General features: G+C 41.0%; 2 protein-coding genes across 5 annotated transcripts; both read left to right on the forward strand.

Moving 5' to 3' along the window:
• The first annotated feature begins 264 nt into the window (after positions 1-264).
• Positions 265-16,299, forward strand: casp8ap2 (caspase 8 associated protein 2). Its single transcript, XM_088927365.1, has 10 exons — positions 265-325; positions 1,536-1,641; positions 2,141-2,227; positions 2,339-2,445; positions 4,665-4,739; positions 5,908-6,023; positions 6,492-9,136; positions 9,516-12,066; positions 12,675-12,774; positions 14,300-16,299. The coding sequence occupies exons 2-10, from the start codon at positions 1,581-1,583 to the stop codon at positions 14,360-14,362; spliced, it is 5,805 nt and encodes a 1,934-aa protein (XP_088783491.1). The 5' UTR covers positions 265-325; positions 1,536-1,580; the 3' UTR covers positions 14,363-16,299.
• Positions 16,300-18,809: 2,510 nt separating this feature from the next.
• On the forward strand, positions 18,810-21,689 carry gja10b (gap junction protein alpha 10 b). Of its 4 annotated transcripts, none has more exons than XM_088938502.1 (3): positions 18,810-19,794; positions 19,843-20,318; positions 21,651-21,689. In XM_088938502.1, exons 1-3 carry the CDS (start codon positions 18,810-18,812, stop codon positions 21,687-21,689), a joined length of 1,500 nt encoding a protein of 499 aa, XP_088794628.1. The 4 variants fall into 4 exon arrangements, with proteins under 4 accessions (XP_088794628.1, XP_088794637.1, XP_088794642.1 ...); XM_088938511.1 differs by having other exon boundaries at positions 18,810-19,749; positions 19,810-20,318; XM_088938516.1 differs by having other exon boundaries at positions 18,810-19,744; positions 19,832-20,318.
• Positions 21,690-23,350: the final 1,661 nt, after the last annotated feature.

Consider the following 23,350-nt stretch of genomic DNA (forward strand, 5'->3'; position numbering starts at 1 on the left):
GCATACTTATGAAAAGTACGAAAACGTGAGAGAGGGTGACTCCTTATGTGCCTGGTTTATCAGAGCTTTCCTTCGACCTACAAGCTCAGCAGCAGCACGGACACAGCCGCCCCTCGCTGTTGCTAAGGAGAGTCACCTGCTTCACGCGCCCCGTGCCTGACAGTAACCCGGCCCACTCCGACCGGAAGGGGGCGGTGTTTCTGTGCGAGGCAGACCGCGGGAAAATGTCGTTATTTCCTGTTTCGTGAGGGTGGCTGGATTGGCGCGACTGCAGCTGTAGGGGAGCGCAAAACAACGTCTGTAGGGTACTGGGCACTTGGAATTGGTAAGGCCGTGATGAATTTTCCAGTAGTGTGTGCGTGTTTTTCTAAGAATTCCTGGTTATGAAAAGTAGACGGGGGAATGCCTAACACCTTTTTCAGCAGACCAGGCGTCGTTTTCGAGGCCTTATTTTAAATAGCAACAGATGCATAACGTTATCGCCTATCACTTAACGATTGTGTGAACCAGAAGCTAACCCCTGAGAAAGTATTAGGTGAAAAAAACCTCTACTGATCATCTGTAAACGCAAAATAATGATAAAAACAAATGCTCAATAACCCTGTCGCCGGTAGAATTTGTGTTGTGTAGCTGCAGGCAAAATGTGCTTGCTGAATATCCAGACTCGTTTGAGCACGAGTTTTACGTACAGCTTTTATTTGCTGACTTCTTGCAAGTCATATTGCCATTTGTTTATTTGTCTCTTAATGGCTCATAGGTGTTCTGTCTTTAAGAGTATCAGACTTCGCATTTCCCCCCTGACAGCTGAACGAGGGTGTTTTGCTGTATTATCTTGTCTGTCTTAACGTGCACTCAAACAGCGGCTGTCCTCTGCTTGGAAGATCTGACAGTATCCACATGTGTCACATACGAAATGCCGTCTCTTTATCACAATAAAAAGCTGTCCTGTGATGATCACATCTGCTGTTTGCGTTTGTGTCGTTGAATTTAAACACAGGAATCGTCGGTGTCAGCTGTGCTTTCCAGCTCCAGCTTTCCTTACTCTGATGTGTGATTTATAACATCATCATCTAGCTGTTATGGTGAAGGGTATGATGGGATTCACCAAAGACTTTTAACAGTGAAGTGAAGTCCTTTTTGTCAGTGAATTGCAGTAAAAGGTTAACTGGGGGGCAACAGTTAAATTTTTTATCAGTGCTCCTTTCCCTGTTCAGAATGTCTAGTCCTTTCCCATTGCAATTCTCTGTGCTAATTCGCAAGCTCTTTATTCTGAGGCTCAGGTGAAACAATGCAGTTGTTTATAGCTGGTACGTTGTGCAAAAAGTACAAGGTTAAACGATGGAAAAAGACCATGGAGATCAAATCAGCACTGACAGTGGCATATATAGACCTACAGCTGTATTTGATAGAATGTGCTTTGTGAACACACTTCTTACACTGTGTCCTGTGTTTGCGTGCTCAGGCCATGTCATTGATGCGCCACTGATCTCTTAACCTTTCAAATTGCTAATAACAGACTTGTATTTGTTTTTAAGGCTCCAAAGTGCATTTCTGTGTGAAATTCGGAATATAGAAGCGATATGGAAGCTGAAGGCGATCTCTGTGATGAACTGTACGGCGATTTCAGCCAGGGTCATTCTGGTGAGCATTTTTCGTGTTGAGTATATGCAGCGGTCAGTTTTCTTGCTTTTAGAAATCGAGCAGGTTCTAAGGTCAGTTTGATTTCCTTATTTCTGATGTTGACATAAATGTAATGAGGGTGGCGTGGTGGTGGTGGTGTGGTCAGCATTGCTGCCTCGCAGCGCTGGGGCCCTGGGTTCGATTTCTGGAGTGCTGTCCATGTATGCTCTCCCAGGTTGGCTCCTACAGTCCACAGACATCCTTTCAGGTTAATTGGCTTGTAGGAAAATTGGCCCTGGAGTGAGCGTGTGTGTGTGTTTGTGTCTGTGTCTGCCCTGTGACAGACTGGCGTCCCACCCAGGGTGTATCCTGTCTTGCGGCCGTTGCTTGCCAGGATTGGCTCCGGCTCCCCCTTGACACTGATTTTGGATAAAGCCGTTAGAAAAAAGGATGCATGGCTGAATGTAATGAAATGGTTTGAAAAGTACTAATGAATACTTGTTTTATACATGCATTTCAGATTCGCCTTTAGTCTACGATGACAATTCGGTGGATATTTACTCGGGGCTGGATGGTGAAAACAGTCCCAATAATGCTGCAAGTGCAGGTGAGCCTTGAAATAAGTAGTTAGACCCTACCGTATTTGTATTGTGCACATCCGCTTTCAGTCATCCTTAGACAATTAATAATACTGTTCTTGTGTTTTGTGTTCTTCAAGAGAGATCCAGCACGCTGTTCTCACCAGACAGGCTTAAAGAGTCTATGGACTTGTATGAAGAATTCCTCACTGAAGAGGGGAAGAAAAAGGAGGCCACTTACAATGACGTATGTCACCTTATCCTTAGGTTCTAAGGCATTGCGTGGCTTTCAGTGTAGTGAATACCTTTTTATACAACATCCAGCACGCACATGGGTTCCTGACATGGGAGTGATGCCCTGCCACGTCAGAGGGATTTTCTGAATGAGCGACAGTCACGAATAATAGAATTCAGTCGAGTGCCCTTGAATGGCAGACCATGTAACACCAAGAAAGCCTACACAGCACAAACGGCATAAAAAAACATACCATGGTCTTATAGATGTGTTAGACTTAAAGACACATTTTTCTCATTTTAAAATGCATCTTTCATTAACCCCAGACCTTAGTCAGTGCAGCCGATTTGTTTTGATACACGAGTTAGTGGTTTTTTTCTTTTAAATGTGGAACTTGATATAAGCGAATAAGTGAGCTTGTAGATTAAAGGACATTTTTGACATTTTTATTTTCCGGCCAGTCTCGATACTGTTGCTTACATTTTAAAATTACTGTGGGAGAAAATGGAATTCGGATAGGCCCACAAGTCTGTTTTTTTGCAGAAATTTGCTAGAGTCCTCCTTCTCTCCTTTAACCCCTTCCCCGCCAGGACTCTGGCCCCTGACGAAAGGGAGAGTGTTATTGTGTCATTGTATGAGGTCTCGCGATGCTGCACGTTGGAATTGTATTTGTTAGGTGTTTCAGTTCTGCGGTTGTCTTGTTGACGTCTGGTGTTTCACAGGACTCAGCAGTGGGGCGTCTGCTCTTTGGTGTTTATTTCCTCCTGGTCTGAAATGACACGTTCTGAATTATCATTTTCCGTGTAGGTGATATGAGGGTCTATGTCCACACTAACCTGAAGTCCAAGGTAGCTATTTCAGTGCTCTCCAATTGCATTTCTCATACAAACGTGTGGAGGACATAACATATTTGTTTTTTAATTGTGATGAATCGGGTGATATTATTGGGTTCCTCCCATCGGTTGCATCAAACCAGTACTTTAGTCTCATCAATTAATGTTTGTGTGCTTGAGCTTTGATCTGAAATGAAGAATGTGGGGGTGATCTTGATCTCTGATCGAGATGAATCCTTTTGTAAGCCGTTACATCCTCATTTTGGAACGACATTCTTTTTTTTCTATCTTAAACTGCCAGGCTACGTCCTATGCTGTCGATACCAAACTGGATAACGATAACCAGAAATGCTGTAATTATTTTAATACCTACTGGGTGTTCAACATTTAGCAGCTAGAATCTAAACTAGATCATGTTCAGGTGATCACATCACTCCTTTCTTGGAGTCTTTGTGCTGGGTCCCCAGTAGAATTGATGTTAAAATACTCTATGCCTAGATGTACCTGTTAATGCCTCAGTGTATAGTCTACACTACGTGTTTTTTCCCCTCCACATGACGTTCACTCAACTGATTTAATTTTCATATGTGTCCCCACTGTTTGTCTTTGCTCAAAGACTGATGGGCACCATCCTATGGTAGTCAGGCACAGTGGATGCTAGTAAACACTGAAATACTGTCTTGGATATGGAGTTTTTTTATCTTCTGTTTCTGCTTTGCTTTCAGATTCGGCTACAAAAACTTTTTTTTATTTTCATTTTGTGATGTGCTTTATACTTTTTATGTAATGTAAAGCCCTTTGAGGTGATTACTTGTAAAGGTGCAAATAATTCATCTGTACAGATGTCCTTGCTAACTAATAAGATGTTCAGTGAGGCTGGGGATGATTTCACACATTTTAGATTCTGGGGTTTGCACACATTAGTGAAAGGATGCCATGAAATTAGTTTTCTTGGTTCCTTTATTTCAACCTGCTACATCTTTCTTCTGTGTTGGAAAACCATTGAACACATCTAAGGGCATCCTAGTTTTGATGAAAATTGAGCAACCTCTGCCCCTTGCATGCTTTTATACAAGCAAACTCACAAGTACATTTCTTTCCATGTGTATGTTGTCGCTTTCGTACTTCGGAAGTAGCAGGAAGTTCAATTAGCGGATATGAATTTTAATGTAAAGTCATATAACAGCCCCTCATAATATCGTGCTGAAGCGGTTTAGCATTTCTTTTTGCATAGTGAGGAGTGGCAGTGTTGTATATTTCTGCATAGTTTCAGCTCTCTTGAATTTTATTATTATGTCTATAGGTCACATCCGGGCACTGGTGAGCTTAATTATTTTTTTTAACTCACTTTGTAGATTTTTTTTTTGTTTACTTTAAACGTTTTTCTTTTCACTACAGCTGAAGGCTAAATTGGGGGAAACACAGAAGCAGGTTAAAGAATTGCTTGGGAGACTGCAGCAAGTCCAGACTCAGGTTTGTCCTCATTGTCAATAGCTTTGTGATAAATCAGACTAGAAGGACCACATGCCTTTACTGTAACAGGACTGCGGTCTGTGTTTAAATGAGACCGGATTTCCCAGGAAATGGATCTTCTCTGTTCCTTCCAACCTGTCATTTTTGATTCTGGAAAATCCGGATTTAAAGGGTCAGTTTATACAAATCACAATGGAAAGGTTAGCTAGGACACCCTTTAATCCATTGTTAGAACTTGTTAGTAAAATAAAACATTATATTGCTTGCAAAAATTAGCATATTCCAACGTAAAGTGGAAAAAAAACAGGTCCCTCAGCCTATTCCAACTTTTGAACTCTGTAAGGCTCATACACGTCTGCTGAGAAATTCTGATTAATCATTTTGACTTGTAAAAAAATCATGCCTTTCTGTAGATAAATCATGGTTGTGGGTCTCTTAATGAAAACCAGATCGCTGAAAGGGCATTAATGTTGCAAATTATCTATACCAATGAGCGACACCAACGCTTTGAGCTACAACTTAGTGTGCTTACTTTAGAGCCATCACTGCCAGTTGAAACACTGAGCATAGTATAAGTACTGAGTGTTGTTTATGTCATGAATTACCATTATTGTAAGCAATCTGCGATTCAGAATATCCTCTGATTTGCAATAGTTTTGAAAATACAGTTGTAGAGTATGATGTTAATACTATAATTGAGTACAGATAGTGTTATTTTAATGTTCACTGCATCCACTCAGAAGCAACCCAATGTTTATATCATAAGCTCATGTTGTTCTAATTAAATAATTTGTGTGTATTGGGATTTAAAGGTAACCCCCTTGCACATCTGGGAACAGCAACCATGAAATAATGAAGGGTTTAGAACATTTGAAACAGTTGCGTTTTGAATTAGGAAAGCTTAAGTTGTAGATCTTTATTACACTTTTATTGCACTTTATTTTTAAAAGGAGGAGCTACAAGCATGCAGCTTTTGAACCTGACAATGTAGGACCTGTAATGTGTGTTATTTGTAGTTGTTTGTGCTGGCAGTGTTGCTAAATTGTGTTCCAACAAAAAGACACTAGAAAATTTAAGCTTATGCGTCTAAAGTGGAATAGCAGGGGAGTCGTGCATTTAAAAATTGTATTGATTGTGCCCTGATTTTGAAATGTCATTGTCTTAAAAGAACATCGTTCTGCATAACGAAAACGCACATCTGAAGAAGAACATATGCTCCCTCCTCAAGACGGCTCGGATGGAGATCATCCGCAAGGACGAAGAGATCAACAGACTTAATCAAAGGTAGGTTTGTACTAAAGCCTCAGCATAATGCAAAATGTGGTTCGTTTGAAGGCATCCTGCTTTAAAAAAAAACTATCAGGAATTTCCTCCAGGAGATGGGCTTTCTATAAAATTAAGTAAAAGATGTCAAAGTTAGAGTACAATTGATCGGGTTAATTTTTTAATGATGCGAATGATTTTGCTGTTCCATTACTGAGTTTCATTTTAATGATTTGAATGGGAGCAATGAATGTGAATACAAAAATACATGTTTTTCTTCTAGCAGATTTTAAAAATGGATGAATACACTGGAGGCCTTGATTATATTATATTGTTTTAGGCTGAATTTAAGGCTTAAGCAGTAGTGATTGAATTACACATAAGTGGTAGAATTTGTAGTTTCTCCCACTTGGAAATTGTACGACTTGTCATTGAAAAGAACTCTGTAAAAATGGGGGGAAATTAATTGATCAATGTGCTGGTTTTCAGATCTGTTCGTGGCGGATTCAGCCATTGTCTTCCTCGGCCAATGATGAACATGAGTAACAAGAGACGGAGTTACACAGAACCTCTGGGACCACAAGCATCTGTTGGAACGTATGAAACCCGAGTTAACTGCACTTCAAGGGATGCATCTCAACAGATGCACAAGGACAATACTTCTAGTCACACAGATGGAACTTTGAATATAGAAAACTCTGTTATAATACCCAGCCCTCATAATAGCGCAGGGTGTAGTGTGAATTCACTAGTGTCCAGTAAACACGCAGTTTCAGCTGCTGACAGCTGTAGGAAGGACTCAAGAAGCCTGGTGCCTTTATGCAGAGAGGAACTTGGTCTGTCCAACAAGTCTTGTTTAGAAGATGACAAGAGACAGAAACCACCAGCAGAACCTCCAGAAAGCAGGAGAGCAAAACTCCGGTACCCCGAAGAAAAGAATAAGGTTGATAAAGATTTGAACAGGGCGGATCAAACGAAAGACAGGGAAAAACCAGACAGAGAACCTAGAGACTCCGATAAAGAGAGTATGAAATACAGCCGAAGGAGAAGCCAGTACCCGGAGAGGGTTTCTGAGCTACCCAGGAGATCTGGAAGAGGGAAAAGCCCCCCGTTGGATAGCTCTCAGCAGGCGACTGCTGATTCACATGGTTCAAAGAGCCGCGTCAGAGACGGCGAAGTTCAGATGAGAAACAGCAGTCGAGATAAGAGACAGAGCCAAGACCAGGAGCGCTCGGAGAAAAAGCAACATGAGGCTGGTGGCAAGGAAGGAAAGACCGCATCGGGCTCCCATCAAAATCGCCACCGGGACAAACTTTTAAGTTCCTCCTTAAGCAGGAAGGGAGACCGAAGCCCCCTAAGAGAGGAGCACAGGAAAGAAGAGAGGAGGAGAGATGACGCGAAAGGGAGACGGCAGGAGGCTAGCAAGAAGCACGAGAGAGCAAAAGAAAAGCAGAAGGATAAAAGGGAGAGAAGTTCGGAAGTAAGAAAAGATGAAGAGAAAAGACCGTCTGATTGCTCTCCTAAATCTAGTAGGCACAAGGATGTCTCTTCTTCTGGCAGGCATTCTCCTGTTAAAGAAAGCCATACGCCAGTGGAGAAAACAGTTGTGGACAAGAGTGTCAAGCAGAGGGAGAAGGAAGCCCAAGCAACCTCAGTGGACAGGTTAGAGACTGTTGTCAGGACTTGTGAAGGTGAACATGTAAAAAGCCCTGAAGACAGTAGGAAGTTTAAAAAATTAAGCTTCATGGAAACTCTGAATCTCACTCTTTCACCCGTGAAGAAACCAAAACTTTTCACTGAAAGCTTGGAACCAAATAACTGTGTTACAGAAGAGGGAGTTCCGGAGAGTCAAGTGGAACAGCCCAGTTTGTTCGAGTTGGGGGAAAAATATTGCGTCATAGATGAGATTGAAACTAGCAGTGAGTCTTTGGAACATGCAGAGGAGGTTATTGGATTTCAGGAAGAGATCAGTTCAAGCTGCACTGCAACAGATCCCATAGAGAAACCTTCGTCCACTGCACCACTGTGTACCGGAGAGCGATGTGGGACACCTAATGAAAAGGAACAAGTCCAGCTCAACGTCGCCAATATACATCCGGAGTGTGAAGCGGAAAGAGAGCTGGATCAAGAAGTAGCCTCGGAGACTGCTGAAACAGAAGTGCCTGATGAAATGGAACTGGAAGTCAAAAGTACTGAATCGGAGAAAAACCTGGTTCCCAGTGGTTCCGACTCCAACACAGAAATTCGGGGCTCTGACTTACTTTTAAAACCGCCCAGTGAGTCTGTTAATTGTGATTCCCAAAGTGACGCTTCGGTTCAAAGCCTAGCTGTGGATAAGGATCACCATGCATGTGAACCTCAGCATTTAAAAGATAAAACTTCAGATTCCAAAGTTTGTGATTCCGTAGCCCAGGATACTCAAAGCCTGATGGATGCATCTCAGGAAAACTGTGAGGCCCAGAACAGTGTTAACTCAGAGAGCCAGAACAGTTCAGCTGTTATACAGACACAGACTGTTACATTAGATGACGCAAACAGCCCTGTTACTGTTGGCGCTGGTGTCCAGGATGCTACACTGAACACAGAAGACAGCAACGCTATGGTGTCCAGTACTGTCAGCATAGAAGTGGAATCTCAGAGTTCTTTCAGTGCTGCAGCTGTTTCAGACACGCGTGAATGTACTGTTCCTTCTTGTTCAGGTGCCGCAAGAGAAAAAGGAGAGGAAACGCCTGACGCCCATCTCAATCCGCAGAAAGTACAAGTCCCAGACGTGCCCAGATTGAGCTCCACCTCGGCTGCTGAAATGGTGCCTGCAGACGAGAGTTCAGTTAGTTCTTCCAAGCTGCAGGAACCTTGCCAGAGCTCAGAAGAGACGGAAAGGACCAGCGGTAATTTAGAACCAGATTCTACCAAAGATGAAAAACGGGATCTTGAGCCGTCTGTCCCGGAGCCAGTGTCTGACCGGCTGGCAGAAATTCAGCTTTGCGATGAAGACTCCATGATGGGCACACTCAAAAATATCCCAAACATACCTGCAGCTATTAGCCCTCTCACAAGTCCTGTCCGGCCTGCCAAGAAAAGTCTAGGGCATTGCTCGCCCAGCAAGCCACTGTATGTTAGGAGTCAGAGCAAAGGTATGTTTCCAGCTTTTTTTATTTGGGCTTGTTTGCTTTTAAATGTGTAACTTATTTTTCTGTAGTAAACAGAACAAGAACCGGTTTTGTCCATTATCCGAACATTGTTCTATGTAAATTAAAGTACTAAGTGATTTGAATTAAATGTTTTAGTTCAATTACATTTTATATTTTTTTCTTGGAATGTTACAATTTTCATTCTTGGTAAACTTTGGAAATTGATTTTTCCTCTCCTGTTTTTGCTGCAGTTTTATTTTTTGCATGACAGACTTGTTTAGAAATCTTAGTTTCAGGTAATTGACATCGGTACGGTGAATGTTATGTTAGATGTTTCTTATACCTTTTCTAATGCGATCTTTTGTTTTGCTACTTGCTGAAGAGCTGTCCACTGTGCCTGGGATCTTCACTTTAAACTCCAAAATGATGGAAGTGAACAAGGAGAATCAGAAACCAGACTGCAGTTTGCTGCAAGACCCAATAAAAGACACAGGGGAAACCCCATCTTCCTGTTCTTCTTCAGACGAGGAAGAGTTAGAGGAAGGAGAGATAGTCAGCAACAGTGAAGCAGAAGAGGTTCCAGTCATCCCCAGTCCCCAGCAGGATAAACAGAGTCCAGAGAAAAGCAGAACAAAGTTATCCAGCCCAGAAGAACCAACTCTGCCAAAGAGGAAGCATGCTAAGAGCCCACCGGTTTCTAAAGCAATCCCTGCCAAGAAAAATAAAACCATCTCTCCTACACATAACGGGTCACCTTCCAACAAGAGACGCTTTCGAACAGTTCTGCCTTTTTTGCCCAAAACGGATCCTTCCAGTATACATGATGTCATGGACATGTTAAAATTCATACGCAAGCAAATACGGAAAAAGTATATGAAGCTTCAGAAAAGCTTTCCGAAAAAAACTTTCTACAGCATCATTGACATGTCTCTTTGGGAGTTTACAGACTTTGTTAATAACCTGAACTGTACTAAACTCTGCAGCCTGGAAAACAATTTGAAGTCCAGGCTGTGCAAGATTATTTCAACCACTCTCAAAAAGATTTCCAACAATGGTATAGTGAACCGCATCTTTGAACAGCAGGCCCCTAATCTTAAGAAAAAGCTTTGGATGTTTGTCGAAGATCAGTTTGATTTCTTATTCAAAGAACTCCAGACTAATCTCATCAACATGTGCAAATCCTCTGACCCTGAAGTATCAAGCAGAGCAAGGAGGAAAGTAGAACAGAAGAGAAATAAAGAAGAGCACCAGGCAACAAACTCTCCACAACTAGTTTCCAAAGGCAAGGAAAAAATAGCTGTATCTGAATCTAAAACACAGGAATTTAAAATTCAGTCCCCAACCATGATCTCTATGAAAAGAGGCTTAGGAAGCAGAGGCAAAAATCTGAAAATTGCCATGGAGGATGAAATTCAAAAACCAGAAGAGCAGTGTAGTCCGTTGATCCCAGATAAGCAAGACTCAGCAGTTGTTAGCAAACACTCTGCAGCCATTGCCCCCAAAAATGTGTCTTCAACAGAAAGCCATTGTCGAACCGTCCATAATAGTGCACTCCATGATAAGTCGGACTATGATATCCTTACAGAGCAACAGACATCTAGCCTAACCTTCAACCTTGTTACAGATTCTCAAATGGGTGAAATCTTTAAGTGTTTGCTACAAGGTTCAGACCTTTTGGAGCACAATGTTCCTGGGGGAGACAACCATAACTGGCCCATTAGCACTCCTCGAAAAGAACCCCCCTGTGGGGAGAGTTTTGTTGGGCTGGCCACTCCAAGTAAGACTTTAACACCCCTAAAAACGGCAGCACTCATCCCTTGGTCAGCCATGACCCCAGAGAAATTCCTGTCTTTGAGCCCTAAAACGGGGGTTCCCTTGAATCCAGCTGTGCTGGATGAGAGTTGCATGCTAGAAGACCCATCTAATATGCTTTTTAACAAAGCTGTACCGTCCTCTACTGTTACCCTAAGATCGTATTCAGTTTTGGCTGAAGATCTAGCAGTTTCTCTCACCATTCCTTCTCCTCTCAAATCGGACAGCCACTTAAGCTTCCTACACCCCGTAAACGGAGCAGCCGCACTGGCACCAAATAGTGTTCTTAGAGCCCATTACAGCGAAGATGCCTTACTGGATGAAGAAGATGCAACTGAGCAAGATATCCACTTGGCCTTGGACTCTGACAACTCTAGTAGTAGGTCAGAAGGTGGCAGCACGAGGCAAGAAGATCCACCAAGTTTCCAGTTTAAACCCCATTTGCCCATGCAGGCAGTAGTGATGGAGAAATCAAATGACCATTTTATTGTCAGAATAAGACACACTTCCACTGGGCCTGATCAGGATGCTCCAGGCGATGAAAATGAGCCACTGAACGCCTCTGAAAATTCGGAAGTACGACCAGGTAACGCGTGCCCAAGCACGGCTGTGGCGTCTTGTTCTGACACCCCTTGTCTGAGACGTGATGAAACAGATGCCTCCCTCGCTGACAAAAGTCTGTCGGAGCTCCCGGTTCCAAGCAGCAACCCCCTTGATCAAGAGGTCGATGTGTGCAGTGGAAACGGTGAGCATCTACCCGGGGACCCTGCAAAGAAATTATCAGACCCCCAGGAAGATGATTCCGCTAGAGCTTCTGAAGAGCCGCCCATTCCAGCCGAGAACGGCAGGGAGACCGGTCAGGACTGTAGCGACGACCACGTCGGCAAGAAACGAAAGAGGCGTCACTCGGCGCCGAAGGCAAAGAGGGCCAAGACGGACGTGAGCCCGGAGAGACGCGGCACACCGAAGAAGAAGAAGAGGTCCAAGGAGAACGTGGATAAAGTGCGGAAGTCCCCCAAAACCAAGGCGAAGGAACAATCTTCTCTCGCGGTGTCGCCTAATAGCCTTTCCGCCAAGAACGTCGTCAAGAAGAAGGGCGAAGTGGTGGTGGCGTGGACCAGGTAACTGCTTTGCTGGCCCCTGTTCTTCAACCATTGTGTTCACTGCTTCCTTCCATCAGTCACGGACAAGGTGTTCAGCCTGTAGAGTCCTTACTTGTCAGTTTTGTCTCAGTTGATGTTAAAAGATTGCTGGGAGCGTCAGTTGTACACTTGTGCACAGCTCTTTTTTAATGATGGACACCAGTGATGTTGATATATTGCTGATATTGTTCAGTATTGATATCCTGAATATGTAATTGTTTCAAGTCTAATTTAAGACCAGAATTCTTTGTTGAAATCGGTAAGAGCTGTTACCAAGTCACAGGTAATACCCACGAGCAGCTCTTCATGGAGACTGATTGACCAAATATGGTTCAGACTGTGGCAAAGTCAAACACTATTGGCCATCCTTTTTGGGTTTGCCTTTAGTGAAACATAAACTAGTGAAATCATACTGTGCTCATTCCCAGTTTTTACCAGAATTTATGCAAAACGCATCACAAAAAGTCACTTTTTCCTTGAGTTATTTATAAAAACAGTGCTTTGCTTTAGCTTTATTAGAGATGTTAAAGCCAGTTTTAATATCCGGTATACTCTGTAGTTATACACTCCTGGCGTGTTTCCTGCAGGGATGATGACCGCACTATTCTGGTTGAGCTCAAGAGGAAAGGTGCTTCTGAAGAAACCTTCTCTTCTCTTTCTGCAGATCTAAACAAGTCACCATCTCAGGTAATTGCAGTTTCCTTCAAATGCAAAAGAGTTATATCACTGGGATTTAAAAAAAAGTACCAATGCACTAGTTTTTATGCTTGCTGTAAAGACTGAATAATTGTTTCTTTACACCTTATATTTCAGTAACTATTTGCTCTTCACCTGGCACCTGTTTGCAGAATAACAAAATTTTTTTCATCCAGAAATCTTGTTACATTATTTTTTCAATTATGGTACCTAGCACACTCAAATAGCAACAAAATGTAGCTGTTGTGACACTTTCAAATAGGACTTTACATTTAGAATCTGCACAGTTAACTCCAAGCTGATCAAGTTAGATCAAGCAAGTTAGATTTTCAAGGAAAATAAGATGATTCTCATTGGCCTTTTCACCGCCTTTGCTATGACAAACCTAAATCAGTACAGTTATAAAAAATAGTTTGAAAGGTGTGTGCAATCAGAAGTTTAACCTGACATCAGAGCAAATGTATCTGCCTCTGTATAGCCCCTCAGTTAGATATTGAATGTCAACCCACAGCTCCCACAATGAGTTGACAGGCCAAGCATGAAGACTAAGGGCCAGTCATGGTTAAAGTAGTAGAGAAGCTCAGATCAAGAGAAGGTTACAAGAAAATTGCAAAGTTTGAAGTGGTATGTGCATCATACAACTGACCTACTGCAGTTAGTCTTCCAAACCGAGCAGCTGGGCAAGCTGAATTTTCTCCCCTCTTAGTTACTGAACTCTATAGCCCTTTCAAAAAAACTCCTTTGTCCTCATTGCGGCATCCCTAACGTGTTTCCTCCCTGCCTGTGCTCAGTTTGGAAAGTCATCCTGATATAGGCAGCTTGTGGTCAGTGGTACGATGCACGTTCCACTTCTTGATGATCAACTTCTCCATGCTTGAAAGGATATTTTTAGTGTCTTTGAATTTTTTTAAATCCCTTTCTCCTGATCTGTACCTTTCTACAAATTTATCCCTGTGTTGTTTTGAATGCTCCTTGGTCCTCATGATTAAATCTTTGCTTGAAATTGACTGACTAAGGGACCTTACAGAGACAGGTTAATGGGTTATTGTATTCTGGAATCATATGACCCACTATTATTGCACACAGATGGAGAGGATACAACTAATTATGACTTGGCCATAGTTAATTTTGTGTCTATGAACTAATTTAGGTTTTTCGTAGCTAAAAGGTGAAAATGTGTGCAATTAATATTTTATCTTAGTTTTTCTTTAGTTTTTTACGTCTACAGTTTGCAAAAAGTGTATTGGTCATCTTTCACACGTACGAGTGTTCAGTTTAATCATTGAAGTTTTGATTAAAAATGTTGACAAGATGTGTATGCATTTGCAATTCAGCAAAATTAGATCATCGCAGGCGGTGAATACTTTTGCAAGGTGCCGTACCACAAATACATTATTAGACCTGCTCTTCAACGACTAGTACGATTGTAACTGTTTCTGCAGTGTTGAGCATGTCTTGAGAGAGAGAGTCTTATCAAGTGAGGTGTATGGTCAGTTTCTTCATTATTCTTTTCTAGATTGCTGAGAGGTTCTGCCAGCTGATGAAACTCTTCAAAAAGAGGGAGCGAATGAAAAACTGACTTCCTTCAGGCCTTGTGGAAAAGGCAATGACAGCAGGATGAAGCAGTGTGGAGTTTCCACATGTGGAAGTGAGAATGCAGCCACAGAATCACAGTATTGGCGGCATGGGTCAGGAACACTGTGGCTTGGAAGACTGTGCGTCTCACTGCCTGTCCGTGTTCTGAGGAAGCAGGAAGTAAGAAGGTGGATCTGCGTGGGTTACTGATCTACAGATGCACACGCCTGTATCCTCAGGAAAAAGAAAGCATCACAGTCCTACGAGGACCTAAAAATTACAAGGGCTTTTGATGCTGTACTACACAGCACAATGGGAAAGATGTATTGTCTGTGGCTTTAAAATGGCTTTTTTTTCTCCTGGACATCTGGCTAAACTGAAAGTGCATTGCCAGAATAAATCTGTAAAGAAACTCAGTCAAGTGGAGCACTGAGAATGACAGGAGGGGAAAAAATGTTTAGCACAAACCTTTGTTTCTTCAGGTTTTGAAAAGGCTTGAACTCGAACTTCATAATGGCATGAAGATGCACAGAATTCTGAGAGAGGCAGAAATCATTCCAGCTGAATACTGTAATGAAATTGTGTGAAATGATGACACCTAGTGGGGTAAAAGAAACAAGATGTAATGTTTTTGAACGAAAACGTTTTTCAGTTTTAAATGACTGAGAATCGTAGTGCATTTTCAAGTACTGAATTAACTGAAACAGCTGTGTAATGTGAATTTCTCATAAGCATTCCACTTTTGGCAGATTGTGAAAAGTGTGCTGAAATATTTGTTAAAGTTCTCAAACCTGGTTAATCTGCATTGTCAGTCCCTGGAGTTACTGTATATCTGCTGGCTTGATTATACTTCATTTAGCTGCTTTTTAAAAATAAATTCTACCTCATTTTGATTTTTCTATCAAGACCCACAAAGCTTAGCAGGATGTCCTATTTTGATTAATACACATGCTTTGTAGCAGCGTTGTTAAAAGAGCAGTGCATGCAATTTCAAAAAGACAGCTGAATGTTTTTAGTTAGGGAATAACTTCAGTTAACACTTGAATGATTTCTATTCATTTACTTTGCTATGAAAGTGCATTGGCTTTGAAGTTTAAAATTTTAGTATTAACGCAGCTAATAAATTGTCTGCAAATTACAGAGACAGAATTCTTCCATCATGTTTCATTATGGTATGTCTCAGTATGTTTTTAAATCACTTTTCATTGCTGGACCATACAAATGTCAGAATCCACAGGTTCACTGACTAGACTTTCAGCGTTCAGCCTTACAGTTGACATTTGCTCGTATTTTATTTCGGTATGTGTTTATAAACACCATGCTGGATTGTATCCCATAAGGTTCAGTGTCATCAAACTAGGATATTTGTTGCCCATTCTAAATATCTGTGCTCACATAATGAAAAATATTCAGGTAGTACTTTAGACATTTGGAAAATGAGTTGAACAGTATGCATGTTTTTTCCAGTTTTTGTTTGTTTAAAACATAGTTAAATACTTAAAAATGGCACTGGAAATGACTTTCTGGGTTTTATGCCCAGTTTTCTTTGTTAATGGTGTCGAATTGAGATGTCAAAATTATCTTTTGACTATCCAGGCTTTCTTGCTTTCTGAAGTTTTAACTGATGTTTTTAAGCCAGTCTTCTTTTTAAAGTTTATATTTGAAGTCCAAAAAAATACCAAGCAATATAACTAAAAATGTTAACTTGTATAATACAACTGCTGTGTAAATACTTGTACATAAAATATAGGGATTTTTTTTCTGTGTAAAGTTGCTTTTTTATTTCAATTGCCATTATCTATTTTGTGTACATTTTGATAACGTTGAAGAGCAGACTTAACTCATCAGTATCTGAAATTTCAGTTCATTGCAATCAAAGCCTAACTGTGAATGTTGTATATATTTTTCATAATGTTTTAAAATAAATTAATTTATTTCTGCTGACTGGATTTGTTGATGCATTTTGGGAAAATGTGAGGCTAAAGCATTTATTTAACATTAAATAAATTCAATGGGGAAAGATTATAAAAACTTCGTTATTCCAGCTCTGGTTTTCTATATTATATTGTAATTTCAGGAAGTGTATAATACATGTTCCTACAAGTGTTTTTTCTGATTTTCTTTTGAAGACTTTAGAAACATCTGCAAGAAATACACCAGGGGTCTGCAGAGGTGATCCTGGAAATCCGGAGTCCTGCAGGTTTCAGTCTAATCCTTGCTTATTCGGTAGAATTAAACTGATCAATCCAATTAACCCATTAAGTACCCAGGTGTAGTGAAAACCAGAAGATCCCGCAGCTCTCCCGGCCACAAATAACGGATCCCTGAACCAGGTCACCTGTTTTGCTCGGGGATCAATTCCAGACATGGGGTGTTATCAGCATGGAGTTCGTTTTCCTTGTGTCCACATGGGTTTCCTCCAGGTGCTCCAATTTCTCGCACAGTCTACAGACATACGGGTAGGTTAAATCACATCAAATCAAGTCAAAGCATTTTCTAACTGCTCCACCCAATGGAGGGAGCACAAGCCTTACCCAGCATGCAGCGTGCGCTAGGTGGGGAACACCTTGGACGTGACCCCAGTCCATGACCGAGTCTCTTTTCTCATTTTCAGTTCGATTCATCTTTGTCATTATACGCACACGGGTGCATAGCATAGTGAAAGTGTTGCTCAATTTTCGCAGGTGCAATATATATAGAACAGCAGACAAGACAATAGACAGAAAAACAATAACAATAGAAGTGTAAACAACAGTATGATGCCGGTGCAAAATTGTCAAAAATTGTGCAAATACGCAAACAGAGACAAAAACAGTGCAAAAGTAATACGGTGAACAGTGCAAAAATAGTACGGTGATTAATAAATAGTACAACCAGTACAGTTTTAAGTACAATTTCGGCTTACATTGTTGTCGTGTATGTAGTGGTGTAGGAGTACAGTCATTGTGGGTACAGGAAGAAGTGAGGAGAGATCATAGTATGATAGGAGGGAGTGGGGGCGTCACCAGCTTGACGGCTCTGGGGAAGAAGCTATTTTGGTGTCTAGTTGTGTGCGACTGGAGCGTCTGGAACCTTCTACCAGATGGTAGAGGGACAAACAAGTTATGAGTGGGGTGAGTGAGGTCAGACATAATTTTGTCAGACATAATAATTACACTTTTAATATTAAAAATGTTTCAGTAATCATTTGAGTAAGGTGTTGGAATAACAATTAACAGGAATCCAGCCTCAAGAACTGGAATTGTTCAGTCCTCTCTGGAGATATAATTTCCAGTTCATCCCTCAAAACATCACTTCTTTTTGGGTTGTATCGCTGCTGCTTTATCACTTAAGCCTCAGCGTTTTAACTGTAAAATCTCCAAATACCAAAATGTTAAGAAAACATTAAATGCATAGCTTGTATTTTTTTGTTTCTCGTATTTTCCGATGTACTCCTCCCTAAGCTCTTCTGAAATATTTGCTTAAAAAGCATGCAGAAGACCCTGGACCTCATTATGGTATTGTCTTGTTTTACAGTAGTAGTGGTTTATTACAGTGTTAACAGCTATAAGATTTAAAAGGAATTGTCAGCAATTCCTTAATTCTCCTTTTTCTCTTTTTAGAATGGATTAAAACATGTGGCTAGTACATTTTAATCTTGTTCAAAATTCTTAATGCATTCAGATGCGACCCGCCTGAAACTGTTTCTTGCATTAAAAACGTACTCGCCATATTTAATAGGGTTCAGCTAGGGTGACGGATTCAGAACACCACAAAATGAACCGGAGTGAATTTGGTTGAATAAGTACTTTTAAAGGTTTTACACGTCTGTACTTGGACGTTTTATTCATATGACTGGTAGACAAACCGTGGCTTAAAATAGAACCACCATGCAGCTGACTATGAAATCGGACATGACTTATTGATCATCTTGTCTGGCTGTACACAGCATAGATTAGGCATTAGAATAGGCAGGGATTTGCATAGTTGATTTATGAGGTCTAGAAAAGTAAATAATTTACTTTTAAAACAACCCTTTTGAAAGCTAATATGGAATCTACTGTAGAAATTTGAAATTAAATGAACACTTACAAGGTTTAGAGATCAGAAATAACGTGTTATTGACAGCATCAGAAACTACGTGTTAAGCTAGCAGTGCGCTTTGCAACAGTTGCATGGTAAATCTTGCTGCGAGGCATTGTTCAGTCAACTAAAGATCAATTTCTATATATTCTCAACTCTGCATCCCAGGAGCTGTTAGGCATTTGGAAAGCAGGGGTGTACTGTGTAGCAGGTGAATTCTGGACTTAAAACATATATTCCATGCAGGATGATCAGACTGGAATAGATCCTAAATTACATTTTTGTATGTCGTTTTTTAAGTACCTTCACCCCTTGTATTTAACTCTGTTTTGTGCCTGGCGTCTGACAGTCTTGATTCTTATTATTGTAAGGAAATGTGGCACTGAAAAATGGGGGACTGGAACTTGCTCGGTAGCATCTTGGAAGAAGTCCACATTCACTCTACCATAGTGGGGAAAATATGGCTGACCATCCTCTTCATATTCCGGATGCTGGTTCTGGGAGTGGCGGCTGAAGACGTCTGGGACGACGAGCAGAGCGAATTCATTTGCAACACGCAGCAGCCCGGGTGCAGGAACGTCTGCTACGACAAGGCTTTCCCCATTTCCCTGATACGGTACTGGGTACTGCAGATCATCTTTGTCTCTTCGCCCTCCCTGGTGTACATGGGTCATGCACTCTACCGGCTGCGAGCGCTGGAGAAGGAAAGGCAGAAAAAAAAGGCTCAGCTGAGGGCTGAACTGGAGGAGATTGAACCTCTTCTGGAGGAGCACAAAAGACTGGAGAGAGAACTGAGAAAGTTGGAAGAGCAGAAGAAAGTCAACAAAGCACCTCTAAGGGGCTCCTTGTTACGGACGTATGTTATCCATATCCTAACAAGGTCAGTGGTCGAAGTTGGTTTTATGGTGGGCCAATACGTCTTGTATGGAATCCAGCTGGATCCATTGTATCAATGCGAAAGGATGCCATGCCCAAACGCGGTGGATTGTTTCGTTTCCAGGCCGACCGAAAAAACCATTTTCATGGTTTTTATGATTAGCATTGCTGCGGTTTCGCTGTCTTTGAACCTTCTTGAAATTTCCCATTTGGGAGTAAAAAAAATCAAGCAAAGTCTCTACGGGAACGACGGGAAGCAAGGCGCAGACGAAGACAGTGTTTGCAAATCCAAGAAAAACTCTATGGTCCAGCAAGTCTGCATACTCACAAACTCTTCGCCACACAAAGTGATGCCATTAACACAGACAACGTACAAAATCCTTCAGGAGGGACAGCTGGAACCCCTGCCCATTTACATGCCTTCAGCTGGATTTAAAGCGTTGAATGGGCCCAGTGACACCAACAACGAGGTTTTGAGAAACAACAACAACTGCGGGGGCCGAGACCAGGCAGATGGCCCCGAACCGCAGCCAAGGCACTTCCGAGAAGCCAGTCACGGAGACCTCCGCGCTCAACACCAAGAGAAAACTTCGGAAAGCCGCAATACTTTAGAAAACCGGGACCATTCGTGCAGCAGTGATGACTCCAATAGCAGGTTCCACCATAACGGCATGTGTCCCAAGAACTACAACCTTTCCAAGCACGTCGCCCCCTCTGCCAAGGCTTCCTTCCAGTCGAGCCAGCTGGAAATCCCCGCCGCTGTGCGCAACGCACTCCGCATCCAGAGCCGGGTGAGCTGCGGCAAGGACTACAGCGAGGACCGGAGCGATTCTCCGGACAGCGGGCACTACCCTTCCACCAGGAAGGCGAGTTTTATGTCCAGGGTGGTGTCGGAGAGCAAGCTGGCGAGTCGGTCCGCCAGCCCCGACTCCAGAAGCGGCTCTGGATCCGAATCCAAACGGCTGGGAAAAGGAGAAAGCCCACCGATCACCCCTCCTCCGTCGGGGAGGAGAATGTCCATGGCAAGTAGACGAACCACAAGACCCGCCGGGCCTTCCGATCTGATCACGTTGGAAAAGATATTATAATTGCCCCCCTCTTTAACATAATGCCTGAGTTCCGACTTTGTTGGCCGTTGTCCGTTTCTAAAGCTCTCAAACCCTGACGATTTACTTTCGCCTGGCCGAAACACGTTTCTGGGAAATAGCGAAAAGGGCGCTAACGGCAAAATCAGTCAACTCTCCTTCTCCTCTTAGAGATGAACACATTCACTGATTATATGAGTGAAGCCTGAAGTATACATATGTTAATCCACAGATTTATAAAGTAAATTTGACATTTTAAAGTATAACGCATAATAATGACACCTCGTTCCTCATTATTATTCTTGCGTTGGGCGGGGAAGGTTTTGGTTCCGGACTTTAACTGGAACATTGTGCTTTTAACTCTCAGGCGGGGCATTGGTTTTGTACTTTCGGTCAACTTTCATCACACAAAATATTTCTTCCCAAATACCCAGCTTTATGCAAATATGTGCCGAATTAATAATCTTTTGACAAGAGTATCAGGCGAGTGTAAGATGAGCTCAAAATGATAAATTATTATCGAGGGTTCTACTATGACCAATGCGGTAATGGACATTAGTTTTATTGTAGTTCAGGTGGGGAGCTGCGTCAGCATGCCTAGGCTCCAAAGGAAGAAGTAGAAGGCTCCACAGCCGAAACGTTGTGTTTTCTTTCTTCTCTTTTCAATTTGGAATAAACCTATCACTTGTTAGTTTATTGTTATAATAATGAAATGAGCTAATTTGCCGATTAGGCATGCTGTTTAAAAATGCAGTTTTACTCATGTGACCTGTAAGCTGTGAAAATGAAGACCAATTCTCATTTTCCAAGAAAAAGTTTTAGAAGTCCAAAAAAAGAAATACCATTTAAAAAGAAGTAACATTTCTAAAGTCCAATCTCAAGTTTTGAAGTTTATAGGTAACTTTTCTGTGAAGTGGGGCTTAAATATGAACCTGATGGGTGACCTAGGCACACAAATCTCACATTTCATGGTCAAAAAACATGTTCCAAAGTACCAACAAACTTTTTCTGATAGCGTGTGTTGCAAAGTGTGCCTAATAATAAAAAAAAACTGTTGTTCCTCTATTTTACCAACAGTCTTCAATGTGAATAAGCTGTACAACTGTATTTAGTTATACCAACTAGCATGTTAATACTGCAGTACATTTTAAGTTTGTTCTTTTATATTTAAATTTTAAAAGAATTCAACTCTAAGTACACTCTTACATATCAGGTAGACTGTTAATACCAAGGAATCACACCTGAAAACTTTTATTTTTCTTTTTTCAGAGCATGATCTTGGAGCTTTCATCCATCATGAAGAAATAAAAATTGAAAACCGAAGAATGACGGCATACAACAGTGCTACAGTTGTTGAACTGGGCTCACCAGGAGACCTCCCTGAAACACCTTACATTGTTCACAATTGCATTTTCATAAATTAACACTTTGCTTTTTGCTGAGTTCAAAGGCTGTACTAAGGGGGAAAAATGCTGGCAAGTCTATGTACTGTAGTGCTAATAATGCCTGTTTTTCTAACTTAGATTTTTCTTCCATATACAGTAAATATTTAAAGCACTTTATAATGATCGCATTTCTGTTTATTGCAAACTAGATTTCTACCTATTTTAACCTGGAAGGTTGCTTATCATAGCAAAGGAAGAAACTGGCAGAAACGAGACACTGATATGCTCTTTGTATAACTTGCTGGACAAAATAACCTTAATTTTCACCCTTCCGACTCAGCAGCAAACGAGAGGCAAGCTTATCTGAAGTTTTCACACTACAAGAAGCTGCTTGAATACTAAATGAAGCGATTACAGAAATGCTGATTGAATGCTGCGCTTATATTCATCAATGACCATATTAAGATACAGTCCTGCTTCCTTGCTTCCTGGAAGTAAACTAGCCAACAGTGAAGGACTGTATTCAGAATAAATCGTGATTACAGGAGAGTTAGAATTGCTGGGCAAGTTAGAAGCAGCCTGGAGAATTGCACAAGTGTAAACTACTGATTTGAAAAAATAGAACATTTCTATTGCGTGTTATTGCGAAAGAAATTTAAGTTTAAGGGCTTTTTCTTCCAGTTTCCTTGTTAGAAGACAGAAATGAAACCACCTAATATCTTGGGATATTGTTGATCAAACGTGAGTTTTACAGAACGTAAGTCTGGAAGGTTCTTTTTAGTGGGCAGTTTGAAGTGCATTCATTTATGTGATTTTATGCAGATTTTTCTTTAAGAGAAACCTACAGTACCAGCTGAGAAGAGTGCTCCACATGCTCTGTATATAAATTCTATAACATTGCCATGTGGCTCTTACTAGTAACATTTTAGCACTTTCAGACTTTTTAAACAATTTTATCCATTCTAATATCATAATTACAAAGTAATGTATGTCCTCTTTACTTACCAAGTACTATTGCAGCTTTTCTGTGATAAAAATACAAATTTTGTGTTAAAATCAAATTAAAGTAATCAGTGCACTCAGTAGGAGAAATGTCGAAATATGTTGTCCCTTTCTTGACAATAGATAGTTAAACCTGAAAAAAAATTGAATATACATGTAAGTAAGCCACACTTATTTTTCTTTATAAGTATTTTGATGTCAGGGAAATGAAAACTACAGAAAATGGAACTGTAGCAAAATTCCAATCATGGCCCATTTCAAGTTTTTTTGTCAAATGGCATGTTTAAATGGAGTGTTCTAAAAAAATAAAGAAAAAAATAATATATGGTAGTTGAAAAAACTATATATATAATAACATATATATAATTTAAGGCACATAAATTTGACATCCCTTTGTAAGTTTCTTTGTCATACACTGCTTTATTCTCTAGATTGAGGTAATTATGAATCTTTCCTTTCTAGAATCATGAATTAAAATTAAGGAAAAAATGTTCTGATTTATTGACCTTAAAATAAAAAATAAAAATCTTGATTGAAAATTGAAAATCTATTGAATTTGGATATAATGAATGCCTTAGGTTA

The sequence above is a fragment of the Atractosteus spatula genome, chromosome 2 (genome assembly GCF_055471065.1).
Source record: "Atractosteus spatula isolate fAtrSpa1 chromosome 2, fAtrSpa1.hap1, whole genome shotgun sequence".
NCBI lineage: Eukaryota > Metazoa > Chordata > Actinopteri > Semionotiformes > Lepisosteidae > Atractosteus > Atractosteus spatula.